The sequence below is a fragment of the Chenopodium quinoa genome, unplaced genomic scaffold, assembly GCF_001683475.1.
Source record: "Chenopodium quinoa cultivar QQ74 unplaced genomic scaffold, ASM168347v1, whole genome shotgun sequence".
Classification (NCBI taxonomy): Eukaryota; Viridiplantae; Streptophyta; class Magnoliopsida; order Caryophyllales; family Amaranthaceae; genus Chenopodium; species Chenopodium quinoa.
Genome location: NW_018744593.1, coordinates 1425706 through 1440772, shown reverse-complemented (window position 1 = coordinate 1440772; position 15067 = coordinate 1425706). Strand labels below are relative to the sequence as shown.

General features: G+C 36.0%; 1 protein-coding gene across 1 annotated transcript; it reads left to right on the top strand.

Moving 5' to 3' along the window:
- Window positions 1-2934: 2934 nt before the first annotated feature.
- Window positions 2935-4209, top strand: LOC110699784. Its single transcript, XM_021877300.1, has 4 exons — window positions 2935-3228; window positions 3383-3457; window positions 3546-3752; window positions 3844-4209. The coding sequence occupies exons 1-4, from the start codon at window positions 2935-2937 to the stop codon at window positions 4207-4209; spliced, it is 942 nt and encodes a 313-aa protein (XP_021732992.1).
- Window positions 4210-15067: the final 10858 nt, after the last annotated feature.

Here is a 15067-nt window from a genome sequence, read left to right as displayed (position 1 = left end):
TCATTCTGACACTTGCTTGGCAGAATTATTGCGATTTGGGCACAATAGCGGCTAGGGTTCCAATGAGATGATGAGACAAAGGTGGAGGAAAATGAGGGCCAAAAAACACAACAACAACAACAACAACAACAACTAAGGTCTCTTACCGCCATTATTTGTTTTGAAGTATTTTCCCTTGTAGAGAAATGCATTTGAGGAGATGCCTTATTTGAAGCTGAAATTGCAGGGATTTCTTTTTTAAGCAACGGAATTTTGTTTTGAAGCTATAACATTAATTACAGCTGTCCTTTTTTTTTCTAGAATTTGTTTTGCTTTTGCTTTTTTACTTTCCCTTTATTTTTCTTAGAATTGCCTTTTAAGATTTACTATTTTGCCCTTATTAGAGTCTTTCGTGACTCTATTAGTTAGAGCACAAGAATTCCTCCATTTTGCAAGAAAAAACCTTTTAAAAAAAAAACCACCACGATCACTTTTTTTGTTTAATGAAACCTAGGCCCTCTTTTCCGGCATTGACTCTAACTTTCAGGCATTGACTCATTACTTTTCCTACTTACACCTAATTGTTTTTATATTTGCACTCCCCCTTACTTTTCCCTCTAAACTCTTGCCCCTGTATTCTTTCTCTCATTCTTCCATAAATGCTTTGCATTTCCATTACATCAATTTGGGGTTCTCTCTCTCTCTCTCTCCTGTGCTGCACACCATTAATACTTCAACCATAAAGTAAGGTAAGTTTATAATCATCAATTTATTACTGGAATTTTTATAAAAATTGGGGCTTTTTTAACATAAGTAGGAAACTCACGTATTCACTGTTGTCAATGGCTAAAGGAGGAAGAAAGGGGTCGTTTGGACGCAAATCAAGGTTTCCTAATCACAGAGTGAAGTACAAACCCAGGTAAGTTTTTCAATTTCGTTGTGAATTGCATAAAATGCGTGAAATTGGTTAAGGTTTAACAAATTTATTCGAAAAAAAAGCAACCTAATTAAATTGATTGTTGCATGTTGTTGGTGATTTTGTGGTGTGATGCTTAAATAAAACCCAGAAACTTTGATGGATTGTTGAATTTGTTGCTCTAGCTAATTTGTTGAATATGTTCGATTTTGTTTTGTTTAGTGTGTTTGTTAGGTTTAATGGTAGAGTAAATGTGTTTGAACCTTGGTTTAAATTCATGGAGTCGATTAACATTAGGATGTACTATGGTGGCCATTTTGTGACTAAGAAAAACAAGACAACTTATAAAAAAAGCCAAATGTAGACCCAACAAAGTATGGGGTAGCATTGCATGTGAATGTTGAGGAGGTGTGCTATTTTGAGTTTTCTTATTGGATAAAATTTGACTTAGGATTTGCTAAGGTGGGGGAAATTGGGTTTAGGAAGAAGGGATGTTCTTTACACTAGGAGGGCTAGAATAAAGGGTGATAAGGACATAGCCGAGTTTCTTGAAGCACCTGAGAAAGATGGTTTTTATCACCTTTATGTTGTGCATGAAGACTAGGTGGAGGATGTAAATATGAATCTTTATGGTCCAGGTATCACTTTTTCCACAGATAGTGAGAGCAAAAGAGTGAGATGGAAAGCAATGAGGTTGGTGAGTCATTAAATATTCAAAGGGGGGACCACAAACACACATGCTGCATGATTCCCAAGCTGAAAACCCTAGATCTGAGTCAACCAATCAAAGTACATTCCATAAACCTTCTTCTCAAAGTGTTCTCCCCTCCCATAGCTAAACACAGAAGAGAAAAGCTGCTCATCACTTCAGCTACTAAAAAACCACCCAACCAGTTCATTGATTTAAGAACCCTCCCACTTCTACCAGCACCATCTCAATACCTCCAACTGTCCTGTACCTGCCTAATTTTCAAGAAAATAACCCAGGAACCAACCTTCCAAAATCAAACCCACAACCCAATCCAGAATCAAACCCAAAACCAACCCGAAAACAAACTCAGAACCCAACCTAGAAGCTTCTAATTTGAACCAGCTTATTCCATTTGTTGATGATGATGAGGGAGGAGCTGATGTTGAGGGTGAGATGGTTCCAGGAAGTGATGAAGATTATGTGGATTTGAGTGACAATGATTTTGAAGACAAGGATGATGATGATTTGTTTAATGAGTATGTAGATCATGACATACAAGAGAGGGTAACAAGGAGTTTAGGGGGCCTGTTCAAGGATGCAACATTGGATGAGGATGAGATTGATGATGGTGTACATAGCATATTGGGGATGAGGTGGATATAGTTGATTCAGATGATGAAGTAGTTAGTGTTGTTGATTCATATGATGAGGGTCCAGTTTACCCAGAGTTTAACCCTGACACTGATTTCAAAGGCAAGGTAGTGTTGACAAAAGGGCTAAAGTTCCCTAGTAACAAGGTGTTTAGAAGGGCCTTACAGTACCATGCTATTGACAATGGGTATGATTTCTATTTTATGCACAATAACAATATAAGAGTTAGTGCATACTGTGCTCATAGGTGTTCTTGCCCATCGAAAGAACAAGGATCTTGGAATGCAAAAAAGGGTGTAGAAGAAAGTGTAGGTTTAGGATTCACTGCAGGAAGTTAAAGGGTGAAGCTACTTGGTAGGTTAAGAGTCTTAGGCTAAAGCATATATGTGGACACCAGGTTAAGAACTCAAAGATAACTTCTTAGTACCTAGCTGAGTATCTTGATGATTGGAGAGATGACCCTCATTGGAAGCTTTGTGCATTCATAAAAAGAGCAAGAAGGGAGTGTAAGGTAGAGATAGGGTACTATTTATCCTGGTATGCTAGAGAGAGAGCTTTCAAAATGATTTATGAGGATGCTAGCTTGGAGTATGAGAAGGTCTGGGATTATGCAGCAGCAATCTTGAAATACAACCCAGGTAGTACAGCTGTTGTAAAGGTAGATGGAGTGGAAAATCCTCAACCTATGTTTTAGAGAATGTATGTTTGTTTGCAAGCATGCAAAGAGGGGTTTATGGTAGGATGCAGACCAATTCTAGGATTTGATGGTGCTCATTTGAGGGGTCCTTATCCTGGAATACTGCTGACAACTGTAGGGAAAGATGGAAATAATAACATCTTTCTTGTAGCTTGGGAAGTTGTGGAGGTGGAAAATGCTGACAGTTGGACTTGGTTTTTGGAGTTACTAAGGGCTGGCATAGCATCAGTGGCTGACTCTATTACTTGGGTTCATGAAGCAGATGATCTCACATACGTGAGTGACAGGCAAAAGGTATGGTGCTACTTACTCTGTCAATTAACATTTGGCTTGTTTACACACATATGTGGGGATGCTTACTGTTTAAGTAACAAAACAGGGATTGCTAGATGCATTTGCTAGTGTTATGCCTGATGTAGACACAAGATATTTCTACAGGCATATTTAGAGCAATTTCAAGTTTAAGTTCCCTAGGACTGTGTACAAGGAACACTTCTGGAAAGCTGCAAGGTTAACCACAGAGGTAACATAAGCCATATGTTATGTTATTTGTTTATAAATGCTATATATTTGATCTCTAACTTACTAAGTGCAAATTCCACCTTCCACAGCACCACTTCAAGCAACATGTGAAAAACATCAAAGAGTTGAGTCATGATGCATTCAACTATTTACAAGGTATTTCAGCTGCACATTGGTATAGGCATAAGTTCAGCACATCATCAAAGTCAGTAATGCTCTTGAACAATTGTTGTGAAAGCTTCAACAATGTGTTAAGAGAAGCTAGAACAAAGCCTATTCTACAGTTGATGGAGTGGGTTAGGAGATATGTGATGGGCAGATTTTTTGCAAAAAAAAAAAAAAGGCCTCAAAGCTTTCAAAGGTGTGATTATGCATATCGTCCTTAAGATAGTGCACAGAGGTCTTCAGCAAGTGTTTAACATGAGAGTCAATCAAGCTAACCTGATGGAATTTGAGGTTGATGACTCAAAAGACACTTATGTAGTCAACCTGGAAAACAAGGCATGTAGTTGCAATAGATGGACATTGATGGGAATACCCTGTTGTCATGCTCTTGCCTGCATACAAATGAGAATACTAGACATTGAGCCCTTCATCCACCCTACTTATCATGTGGCAACATATACCAAGGCATATGCTCCATCTTTTAAAGCAATGCCTGATCATCAACAGTGGGAGGTCACACCATATCCTAAGCCTTTGCCACATGCACATAGAAAGTTACCAGGGAGGCCTTCTAGCAAGAAAAGATAGAAGGAAGCTGGAGAAGACCAAGAGAGGAAGAATGTGAAGAGGTCAAAGTAGCAAAACAAGTGCTCCAATTGTGGTGGGTTGGGGCATTACTAAAACAAGTGCCCAACTCCACCTATTGATAAGCTAAAGAGGAAGCCTGGAAGACCTAAGAAGAATGCAACAGCAGGGGAAGCAGAAACAAGGCCACCAGTAGCAGGGGAAGCAGCAGGAGCAACATCATCACAACAACTCAGTCAAGCTGCCCAAGCTTCACAACAATCCATCTCACTTTCTGCACTCCAGCATGGAACCCAACATGCTAATTAAACAATGACAAGCACTTTGTGATGTATTTTTTGAACAATAATTTCATCATACTATTCAAATGCTAATGTATTTAAGAGCAGCTAGATTAAGGATGCATGTTTGCTTGTAACAACTGATATTTTGGGACCTATTTCTGTACTGGTGTTTTAAGCATCATATGCTATGCTAATCATGTTTCCAACTTCATTGCTCTACTTTTTGTACAGTCTTTTTGCATAGTCTTTTTGCTTCAATGTATTTGCATAGTCTTTTTGCTTCAATTATCATTACAATATTATTCAAATTGCAAATTACAGTAATGAAACTTGGAACAATGACAAGTAATATGTACCAAATTAGATTGCATTTTTATTTCATCAAAAGGTCCAAAATACATCAACCAATAAGCAACATAAACTACCATACATCATCACCATAACGACTACTTAGCAATCTACCGTACATCATCTACCTAACACATAATTAACAACCTACCCAAACTAGCCAAACATTTTCACCAACAACACACTAACAATCATAGAAACAACAACACATATGCCAACTTGCTTAAACCCCCCCCCCCCCCGGTTGTATCTCTGGTATAAAGCCTCTTTGCATCCCCCATTGAAGATTGTTGTAATCTTCTAGGCAAGCATTCCTAGCCTTTACAATAGTAAACTCGGTTGCCCTCCTGTGCCTTTCAGCAAGTAGAACATTAATCACTTCACACTGCCACTCCGTTTGCTCCTCATCCAGCCATTTAAACGTGTTGCAACCTCGTTCTCTAGTTCGTGGTTGTACTTTTTGCAAGCCTCGAACCTTCTTCCTGGATTTTCATGAGTCCAAGAAGTTCTCTTCGTACAAGGAAAGCCACATCCGCAATTCATCATTTTACCTACAAAATTAGCAACAACAATAGAGGTATCAGTCAAGAGAAAAGAACGCACAACCACAGAAGAATTAGAGAATAGAGAAGAACGATGGAGCGCTACAACAGTGAATTCATCACTACAATTGTTGAAGAAATAGATGAAGAACCTTAATTTACCTTTTAATTGACCTGATTTTGGGTGAAGATTGAAGGATTTATGTCTTCGTCAAGTGCAATTACTAGATATATAATGGATCAAATTATGGAGATGATTAAGTTCGTACATTTGGGACTTCGTTATATCATAGCTAGAGATACTAAAGATCTTTGGGCTAGTAAAATAGGCCAAAGCAAAATTGGACGGATCCTATAAGGTCACACAAAGGGCCTAAATCAAGCATAAGAGGATGAGGCCCATGATGGGCCTCATCACTCTAGGTGGCCGGCCATGAGGCTTGGTTTGGAGGGTTTTTAGGCTTCCTAACCTAGTCTAATTATAATAGGATTAGACTTAGTGCCTAGGTTTTTACACAACATAGTTTTACTATTAAGTTAAAACCCTAATTAGCAAACACGAGACCCAACACCTCAAACTCCCCTCTCTCTCATGGCTCTCTCCTATTCCCTAGGCGTCGGTGGTGTGCTCTAGGTGATGGTGTTCGTGTGGTGTCCAATTGTCCAAGAAAGGTGGTGATCGCGATTTTCCCCTTCACTCGACCAATCTAGCATTGGTGGACACTTGTTCGAATCCCGTGAACTAAGTAGAGGAGTCACGCTTGGGGCTCTGTTCTCTCCCTAATTTGTCACTCGAATAGTTACGTGGAATTCACGCTTCAAAGGTATAATTATGTGATTCTTGTGTGTTATGCATGTGATCCTTTTTTAGGTGCGTATGAATGTGATTCATGAAATTCCGGTTATAGTACCTAAAGTCCTACAGTGGTATTAGTTAGCCTCTTGCATGAACATGCTTGATTATAATAATACAATTATTTGAAGTCCATGTTCATAATTTTATCATCAATTAAGAGTGAGAAATTAATTTAATTATGGTTCAATATAATTATTATATTAAATATGATTTAACTCTTGGAATTGATTAATGTGATTTAATTATGCTCAAAATAGCCTAGAGTGGACCAATTAGTTGCCCTAATTTTCTCGAAATTTTCGAACACCCCTAACCCTAATTTCGAATTTTTAGAAAATATTAGCCCTAAAGTTTGATTTTGTGCTTGATTTTGGTTAAATTCGATTTACTTTCATAATTTTAATTAGATTGATTTATGTATAAAAATGTTGTGTATGATCATCAATTTAATTTTAAAAGTTAGAATTAAATTGGGATTAATTTTATGAAGAACCTTAATTTTAAAATTGAATAGGGATTTAATTTTAATTATTGGACTGATTTGATTTATTTTTAACAAAAGTTGTTTTAATTAAATTAAAAAAAAAATTATTTAAGTGGTTGGCAGCCACGGCTGGGTGGCGCAGCTACGGTGTCTGCCGACCGGCGTCAGCCAAAGAGGGAGGGGGGAGGGCAGGTAGTCCAAAGGGTTGCTGCCGTGGCTGCCGTTGTTGTTGTTGTTGCTGCTGCTGCTTCTTGCGGCAGTGGCTGCTGAAAGGGAGCCAGCCACCGTGGCTGGCCACGCACGGTGGCCTGCAGCCAACAGCAACACTGCTACCATTATTGCCTTACAACAGTGGGTGTTGGGGAAGCGCCCGACCACCGTGGCTAGCTTCGGCTTGCCAACCAAGGTGGCTGGCGGTTTTTTTTTTTTTTTTTAAAAAAAAAAAAAATTGTTTTAAAATATTTTCAAAATAAAATCAAATTTTATTTTGGGATAAAATCAAATTTCAAAAGTTGTTAAATTTGGTGATTATCCATAATTAAAGTGGTTAATTTTGTATAGGATTTGTTAGGATATTTTGAGCATATTCTAAAAGGATAATAATTGATTTAAATAATGTGATTATCCCATAATTAGATTAGGAAATAATTGATTTTAAAATTATTTGATTGGCTAGTAATTAGGATAGAATCTCCTAAATTAGTTAGGATAATCATGGAAAATAAATATGATTTATCTCTCCATATTAAAATAAGATTTGATTCTATCTCATGCCAAATTTAAAATATATGATATTTTATGGATGACAATGAAGAATATATGATATTATCTAATTATAATTAAAAATATGAGATGTTTTAGGAATTGCGTTGCCTTAATTGTGAACATTCGATGTTATAGTTTAGACAAGCGTGTTGAGTGATTTATTATATGGCACTTTCATATAATATTTGATATTATGTTGCTATATATAGACTAGTATGGCCCATATATTCTAAATACGATCTGCGCATCGTGATGTATTTTGTAATCTAAATACGATATTCGTACTGTTAAGTATTTTTGTAACTTTTAATTTAAAGTAAATAGATTAGTTATTTAAATAGTTTAGTCCAGAGAATCCCATGAAATGAAGGCCCAAAGGAGCAAAGTGGATGGAGATCCATGAAGGTTCAAGTGGGAGCATTTCAAGTTTAGTTTCTTAGGACTAAGGGGCCATACTATGTCATGTTTTATATATGCATTAGTAGATCATGCATGTTAGATTTTATTGATGTTTGTGATGATGCGCTAGAGTTCACTAAATAATCACAACATAATAAATCTAGGTCCCGGTAATATTGTGATTGATTTTCCAATTAAATACCCAACAACCCTTCGATCGTGAGTGATGGGTCTGCCTTGCAGGGTGTCACTTGTTATCTTAAGTAATTTGGGGTAGATCACGTTCTACACATTTAATTGTTTGTGCTCAACAAGGTTACCTAAAGCGTTTAGACCCTTGAAGCAAAGGGTAATAATTAAACATGTGATGGTTAATTATTCAACCAAGAGTTACAAGAGTTGTAATCAGTAAAGAGTTTTCTCACCTTGAAAATGTAATGGTTGATGGTAGGGCCTCAGTCCGATCAACTATTACACAAATAAAGGATCTTGGAATCACTTAATTCAATTAGGATCATTATTTATTATTGAATAAAGTGCTTTAAAGTAACCTATTTAATTTGTTTATGGTTCTTTAAATTCATTAAACATAATTATTAAACTTTGTCTTATTTTGTAATAGATGGGTAGCCGTAACAATGACAACAACATTTACAACCTTCGACCATTCCTTGAGAAGGATACGTTGACAGGAGACAACTTTTCCAATGGGAAAGAATGCTTAGACTTTTTCTGAAATCTAAAGGTAGAGAGGATGTCATTGACACCCAATTGCCTGCACCTTTGCCAGAAAATGCAACTGAGGCTCAGAAGCGTAGGCATAAGGAGACTCTTGATAGAGCTGTGCCAATCACGTGCTTGCTGATTGCTACTATGGAGCCTGGCCTTCAAAAGCATTTTGAAGACCAGGATGCGTACACCATCATGCAAGAACTCAAAGACTTGTTTAAGAAACAGGCACGAGTTGAGAGGTACGAGCTCCATCGAGAGATTTTGGATTGTAAGATGGAGAAGGGTGCAATAGTTCATGATCATGTTTTCAAAATGATCAGCCTTATTCAAAATATGGAGAAACTGGGGCACCCATACAACAATAAGATGGCTACAGACATCATTCTCCACTCACTTCTAGAATCCTTTAATCAGTTTATCATGAACTTCAACATGTCTGATGCTGAGAAGACTATGAATGAGTTGCATGCTATGATGGTTAGTGCATAGAAACAAATCCCCAAGGACGTTAAGAAAGAGGTTCTTATGGTCCAGAAAGGGAAGGGGTTCAAGAAGAAGGGGCAAGGAGCAAGTGCCAAGAGCAAGGGCAAGAAAGTTGCCAAGGCTCCCGAAAAACCCAAGGCGACTCCAAAGCCCAAGCTTGCAAGTGAAAGTGAATGCTTTTACTGTAAGAAGAAAGGGCATTGGAAGCGCAACTGCCAGAAATATCTTGACTACCTCAAGAAGAATGAAGCATCAACCTCAGGTAATATATATGTTATAAACATTTTAACTTTCACTTACGTATGTGATACCATGTTGCATTGCTAACATTATTCATGTTGTGAAGAAACTGCAAAGAAGTGAGGCTAGCATTGGAAATGGAGCTTGAAGGTGCACGAGAAGTGTTCAAGTGGCCAGAGATTGCTTCATAGTTTTAATTTCAGAAATTTTATAATGGTTTTAGACTTATTTCCTGATTTTTGATGAGACAATATTTCAATTTTTGTTTAAAATACTGATTGGTTTACTTGGCATGGACAAGTGTTGATCCATGACAAAGTAATAAATTGTTTTCATTTTGCTAGCTATGAGTTAACTTTGTTTTATGACTTGATATAAGTAGATCATAAAAGCAAAATAGATGATCCAAAACTAACCTACTTATAACATAGTAGGGTTAGGTCACATAAACCAATTGCACATCCAAAGATTACAATTGGATGGACTCTTATCCTCATTTGATTATGAATCACTTGAGAATTGCGAGTCATGTTTGTTAGGTAAGATGACCAAGTCACCTTTTAGTTGAAAGGGTGAAGGAGCTAATGACCTTTTGGAACTCATACATATGGATGTGTGTGGACCAATAAGTTCATAAGCTAGCAAAGGATTTAAATACTCCATTGCTTTTACTGACGATTTAAGTAAATATGGCTATATCTACTTAATGAAGCAAAAGTTGGAATCATTGAAAAGTTCAAGGAATTCCATAATGAAGTACTAAATCAGTTTGAGATAAACAATTAAAACACTACGATATGATCGTTGTAATAAAATATTTAACACAAATTTTAATGATCATCTAAGAGATTGTTGAATTACTTCACAATCAAAGGAACACCACAAACAAATGTGTTAGAAAGGGGGAATCGAACTTTGCTCGACTTAGTTTGATCCATAAAGAGCTTCAATGATCTTCACATATCGTTCTAAGGATATGCATTAGAAAACAATTGCAAATATACTAAACAAGAAACCCGTCCAAAGCAGTTGAGAAGACGCCATATGAGTTATGGAGTGGAAATGTTCTAAAGTTGTCTTTTCTCAAGATTTTGGTTTTTGAACCTATGTAAAACGTTTACAAAGGTGATGAAATAGACCCTAAATCTAATAAATGTTTCTTCATGGGTTATCTCATAGAAACAAAAGGGTATTACTTCTACAATCGCGTAGATGACAAAGTGTTTGCTGCTCCCGATGGTGTCTTTTTAGAAAGGAATTTCTTTCTACAAAGTCAAGTGGGAGTAAAGTGGCTCTCGAAGAGATTCGAGACGAGCAAAAAATGGATGTGGTTAACACCATGTCAGAGGCGAGGGCGTATGAGTCAGCTAATTTGACGAATCATGTGTCGGAGCAAGCCTTATTGTCCTATAATACGTCCAACCTTGTTCTTCCCTCTAGCATCACTTCAAAGATTGATTTGAAGCATTGAATTTTTTTCCGTAGACAACACTAGGATAAAAAAGACTTCCCCTTTTTTTTTTTTTTTTTTTTTGTTGTTGTTTAGAGAGCCGCAAGGGCGGGGGTGAGAATCGATCCCAAGATCTCCTGAAATCGAGAGGGAAGCTCTAACCACTTGAGCTATCCCTCACTCTCGACTTCCCTATTATTGCTTGGCCCTAATTTTTACTCCAAAATATTGTAGGTCTTGATCTTGGACTTGCAAGAAACATGCCTATTAATTAGGCTTTTGATATTATAATATGTTGGAAAATTATGTCACAAACCAAAATATTTATGGGTGTACCTTGTTCGCAACAAAATACTTTACATTACCTCAAGATTAGGGGTGTCAATTCGGGTAAACAGTTCGGATTTGGGTTTGGTTTATCAGATTCGGGTTATAACGGGTCGGTTTATAATGGGTTGAAATGATTAGCGGGTCGGTTTTGAAAATCATCGGGTTAGTTCGATTTGTTTTTTTTTGTATTGCGGTTTCGATTCGAGTTTGGTCCTAATCGGGTCGGGTTATAGTTGGTTCGGGTAATAATCAGTTTAGGTTGAACCGGGTCGGTTTGAAAACGGGTTTAGCCGGTTTAAAGTGGGTTTCGGTTCAAAATAGTTCGGGTTCTAATCGGGTCGGGTTGTAATCAATTCGGGTCATAATCAGTTTGGGTTAAACCGGGTCGGTTTGAAAATGGGTTTCGGTTCAAAACAGTTCGGGTGAAATCGGGGTACGGTCATTATCGGTTCAGGTCATAATCGGTTTGGATTGAACTTGGTTGGTTGGAAAACGGGTTTACCCGATTTGAAGCGGGTTTCAGTCTAAATAATATTGCGTTAAAATCGAGTCGGATCATTATCGAGTCGAGTTAGTCAAATAATGGGTAGGAGCGGGTCATGTTATAATCAAGTTAAGTCATAAATAAGTTAGGTTTATCGAGTAGTGGGTTGAAACGTCAGATCATAAACATATTAGGTTACGGGTTGTAAACGACTAAGTCATAACGGGTTACCGGTCGTAAGCGGTTCGGTCTCAACGGGTTACGGGCAGTAAACAGTTTAGTCTCAACAGGTTACAGGTTGGAAACGGTTTGGTCACAACGGGTTACAGGTTGGACCAGTTCAGGTTTATCGGATTTTTGCCGAGTTTAAACGGTTTTCGGTTTAAAATGGGTCGGGTTACTATCGGGTTCAGACGTAATCGGTTTGGGTGGTTTTCAGTTTCGGGTTATAACGGTTTGGCTTGATAACGGGTCGGGTTAGTAACAGTTTGCACAAATTCGGTTCAATTTAGTTTCGGATTAGAAAAAATTGGGTCGGATCGGTTTTCGGTTTCCAAAAAACGGATTTTTAACAGTTCAGTTCCTTTTCGGATCAGTTCGAAATAGTCGATTTAACGGTTTGGGTCAGAAACTGAGAACTCTACTCAAGACTCCAATATTTGCAAGAAAATTAAGCACACGGAGAATACTTCGATTGCGACATGTATATGAAATATTGTAAATAGCAAGGATATACATTTTTCTATACAAGCACTTGGATCACTCAAAAGTGCACGCTAAAACTTCTTCGAATTAAGGATTTTCAAATAAATTTTATATTTTTGACTTTGTCATTCGGACATGCATAGGGACAAAGACACTCAAAAAAATTTCTTATGCGCCACATTGCTTCTTTGATGATTTTCATATATTGGTATACATAGGTGCAGGATGAATAAATGAGAAAAAAAATCCCCTTGGTGCATTTTGCATCATGTATCCAAGTGTATATAACAATTAGCAAATTCGTCCATATGACCATAATGGGTGATACATTAATCTGGGGTCTAACCCCATAAGATCATACAAACAAATATGCTACCCGACTAGCTCATGGCCTAGCATCACCTTTGTTGGAGCAATTGCTGGATCTAGAAAATTGATATCCCTCCAAAGCTACAAATTCTTCAAAAGCTACAAATTTTTCTCTGAAATATCCTTCATATAATAGCCTAGGAGTTTAATTTGTGATACCCTTTAAAAAAAAAAAATATCAATCCTCCTAACAAATACGTTTTTTTGTCAATAGCGTGCACCTAATAAAGACGACGGACCACTTATTCCTTAATTGCTAAACGACTAGAAAATTTTGGAACCAACCTCTAATAAAGCGCTAATTCGTTACAATTATAGCAGAGTAAACCAAATAGTAAATTGGGTTACTATTGTCAGATAGTTTTGTCTCTACTAGCTACATTACATTAATTGTATAATAGTTCTACTTTGTTATTTCAAAGACATAATAAGTACAATTATTATCCTCGATCTCCTAATGTCTTTCTTACAATTCTTACCATAGAAATGTTTCATACCTAATAACCAAACCATAAAAGTCCAATAATTTTAATATCAAATTATACAATTTGGAGTATTACATAACAAAGAATTAAGAATGCTAAGTTGTAGAGATTAGAGATCGCATTTTAGCAAAGTTTTAATACAAGGGATGTGGTTTGGAGTAGTTAATTGTTTTTTTATATTATTATTACTAGGTTAGAACATGTGCGATGCATGGTTTATATAAAATCTATTTTTATAATTTGTAATTTTTTAAAAATGGATAAATATAAATAAGAATTATGCACCTTGTACAAAAATGTCTGTACTTTTAAAAAATTTAGATTTTTGTCAAAATTATGATATAATGCCTATTCAACGTCGCCTAATACATATTTCAATGTAGGAGTCTATTTATTAGTGTGCTACTTAAAATTATTTCATTTTTTAAGGATAAATTAATAGGTTGTAGTTGTAATGTAGAAACTTCCAATATTCAAATTTCAAAATTATTAAATATGATAGCTCCGCCAAAAAAGAAAAAAATAAAAATGATGACATCATCCTTGCATTTAGGCGGAATTTTTTTTATTATGAGAGTGACATGTGGACAGTGATAACATCAGCAATGTTTTGTTTTAGTAATAGTTAAATTAAATAGATTACTCGTTTCTTTTAGAATTATTATTATTATATATATATACATATATATATATATAAACGTGTTGTGGACCTAGCATCTAGTGGAGTTAATGTTATGATGCATGAAAATAAAACTATAGTATTGAGATTCGAGTGGGTGAGTAGCGCCTGCGTAAACAAAATGGCCCTACAAAATTGAAAGTATATGGTTAGTTATTATATTTATTAATTTAATTGGTATATATAATAGTGTAAAGTATAAATATTAAGGGTCAAGACTCAAGACTCAAAAGAGCTACATTAATTTGACTCTTGAGAGTCATGACTTTAGGTCGCCCGCCAATATTATATATGTTGGCCGATTATGGCTTTAGTCAAGTACTACGAAGTTGCTTAGCTTTTTTCAATCGAACTTCTGCTCATTACTCAAGAATCCGTCAACAATAATTACTAGTAATTGTTGACCAATATCACCATATTAAACTCATGCCGAAATAGAATTATTTTTGCCGCATGAGTTTAATAAGGTGATATTAATATAAATAATCACTAGCTAGAATCTGTATTAGGCAATTGAAATACTCTAGGCCATTATTATTTAGAAACTTTTGTTTCTGACACAAGTTGTATTTGAAGATAGGGCTCAAAACGTATAAGTTCGAAGCATGAAGTTCTCTCTTTAAATATTTCGTATATGATTAAAATATGATTAGTTATATAAGTTTAATTGATAAGAATTTATTTTATTTGGCAAAAAAGTAACACTTTATACAAAATAGCACGATTAGACAAAAAACACGGTGAATTAGTTTTGACATAGGAAAAATTGGATTCAATTGGAATTGGTATTGAATATTGATTAGTGAATTATTTCAAGGTAGTACAAGCAAAAAATATGTGAAAAGAACTTGACCTGACTTTATTGCATGCCATGAAACCGACATTGAATTGTGCTGATTAAGAGCCATGGGTTTCCATATACATCGATCCTTATTTAATTTTTAAATTTCTTGCAAAAGAAAAATAAATTTGGTACAACCAATTCCTTCTCATTAATAACATGAACTTTTTGTCACATGTGAAAATATATTCTAATTTTGTGCTTATATATGGAGTAACATTTTTTTAAAATATTTCAAATCATCACTCCCTCCGTTTCATAATCCTATATACTATTTTGGGCGTTTTAAAAAGATCTATTCATGATTGAGGAAAATTATTTTCAGGGAACCTGATGCTATTGATAATGAGGCTAAGATTGAGGAGAGTATGCATCTTCAAATGGG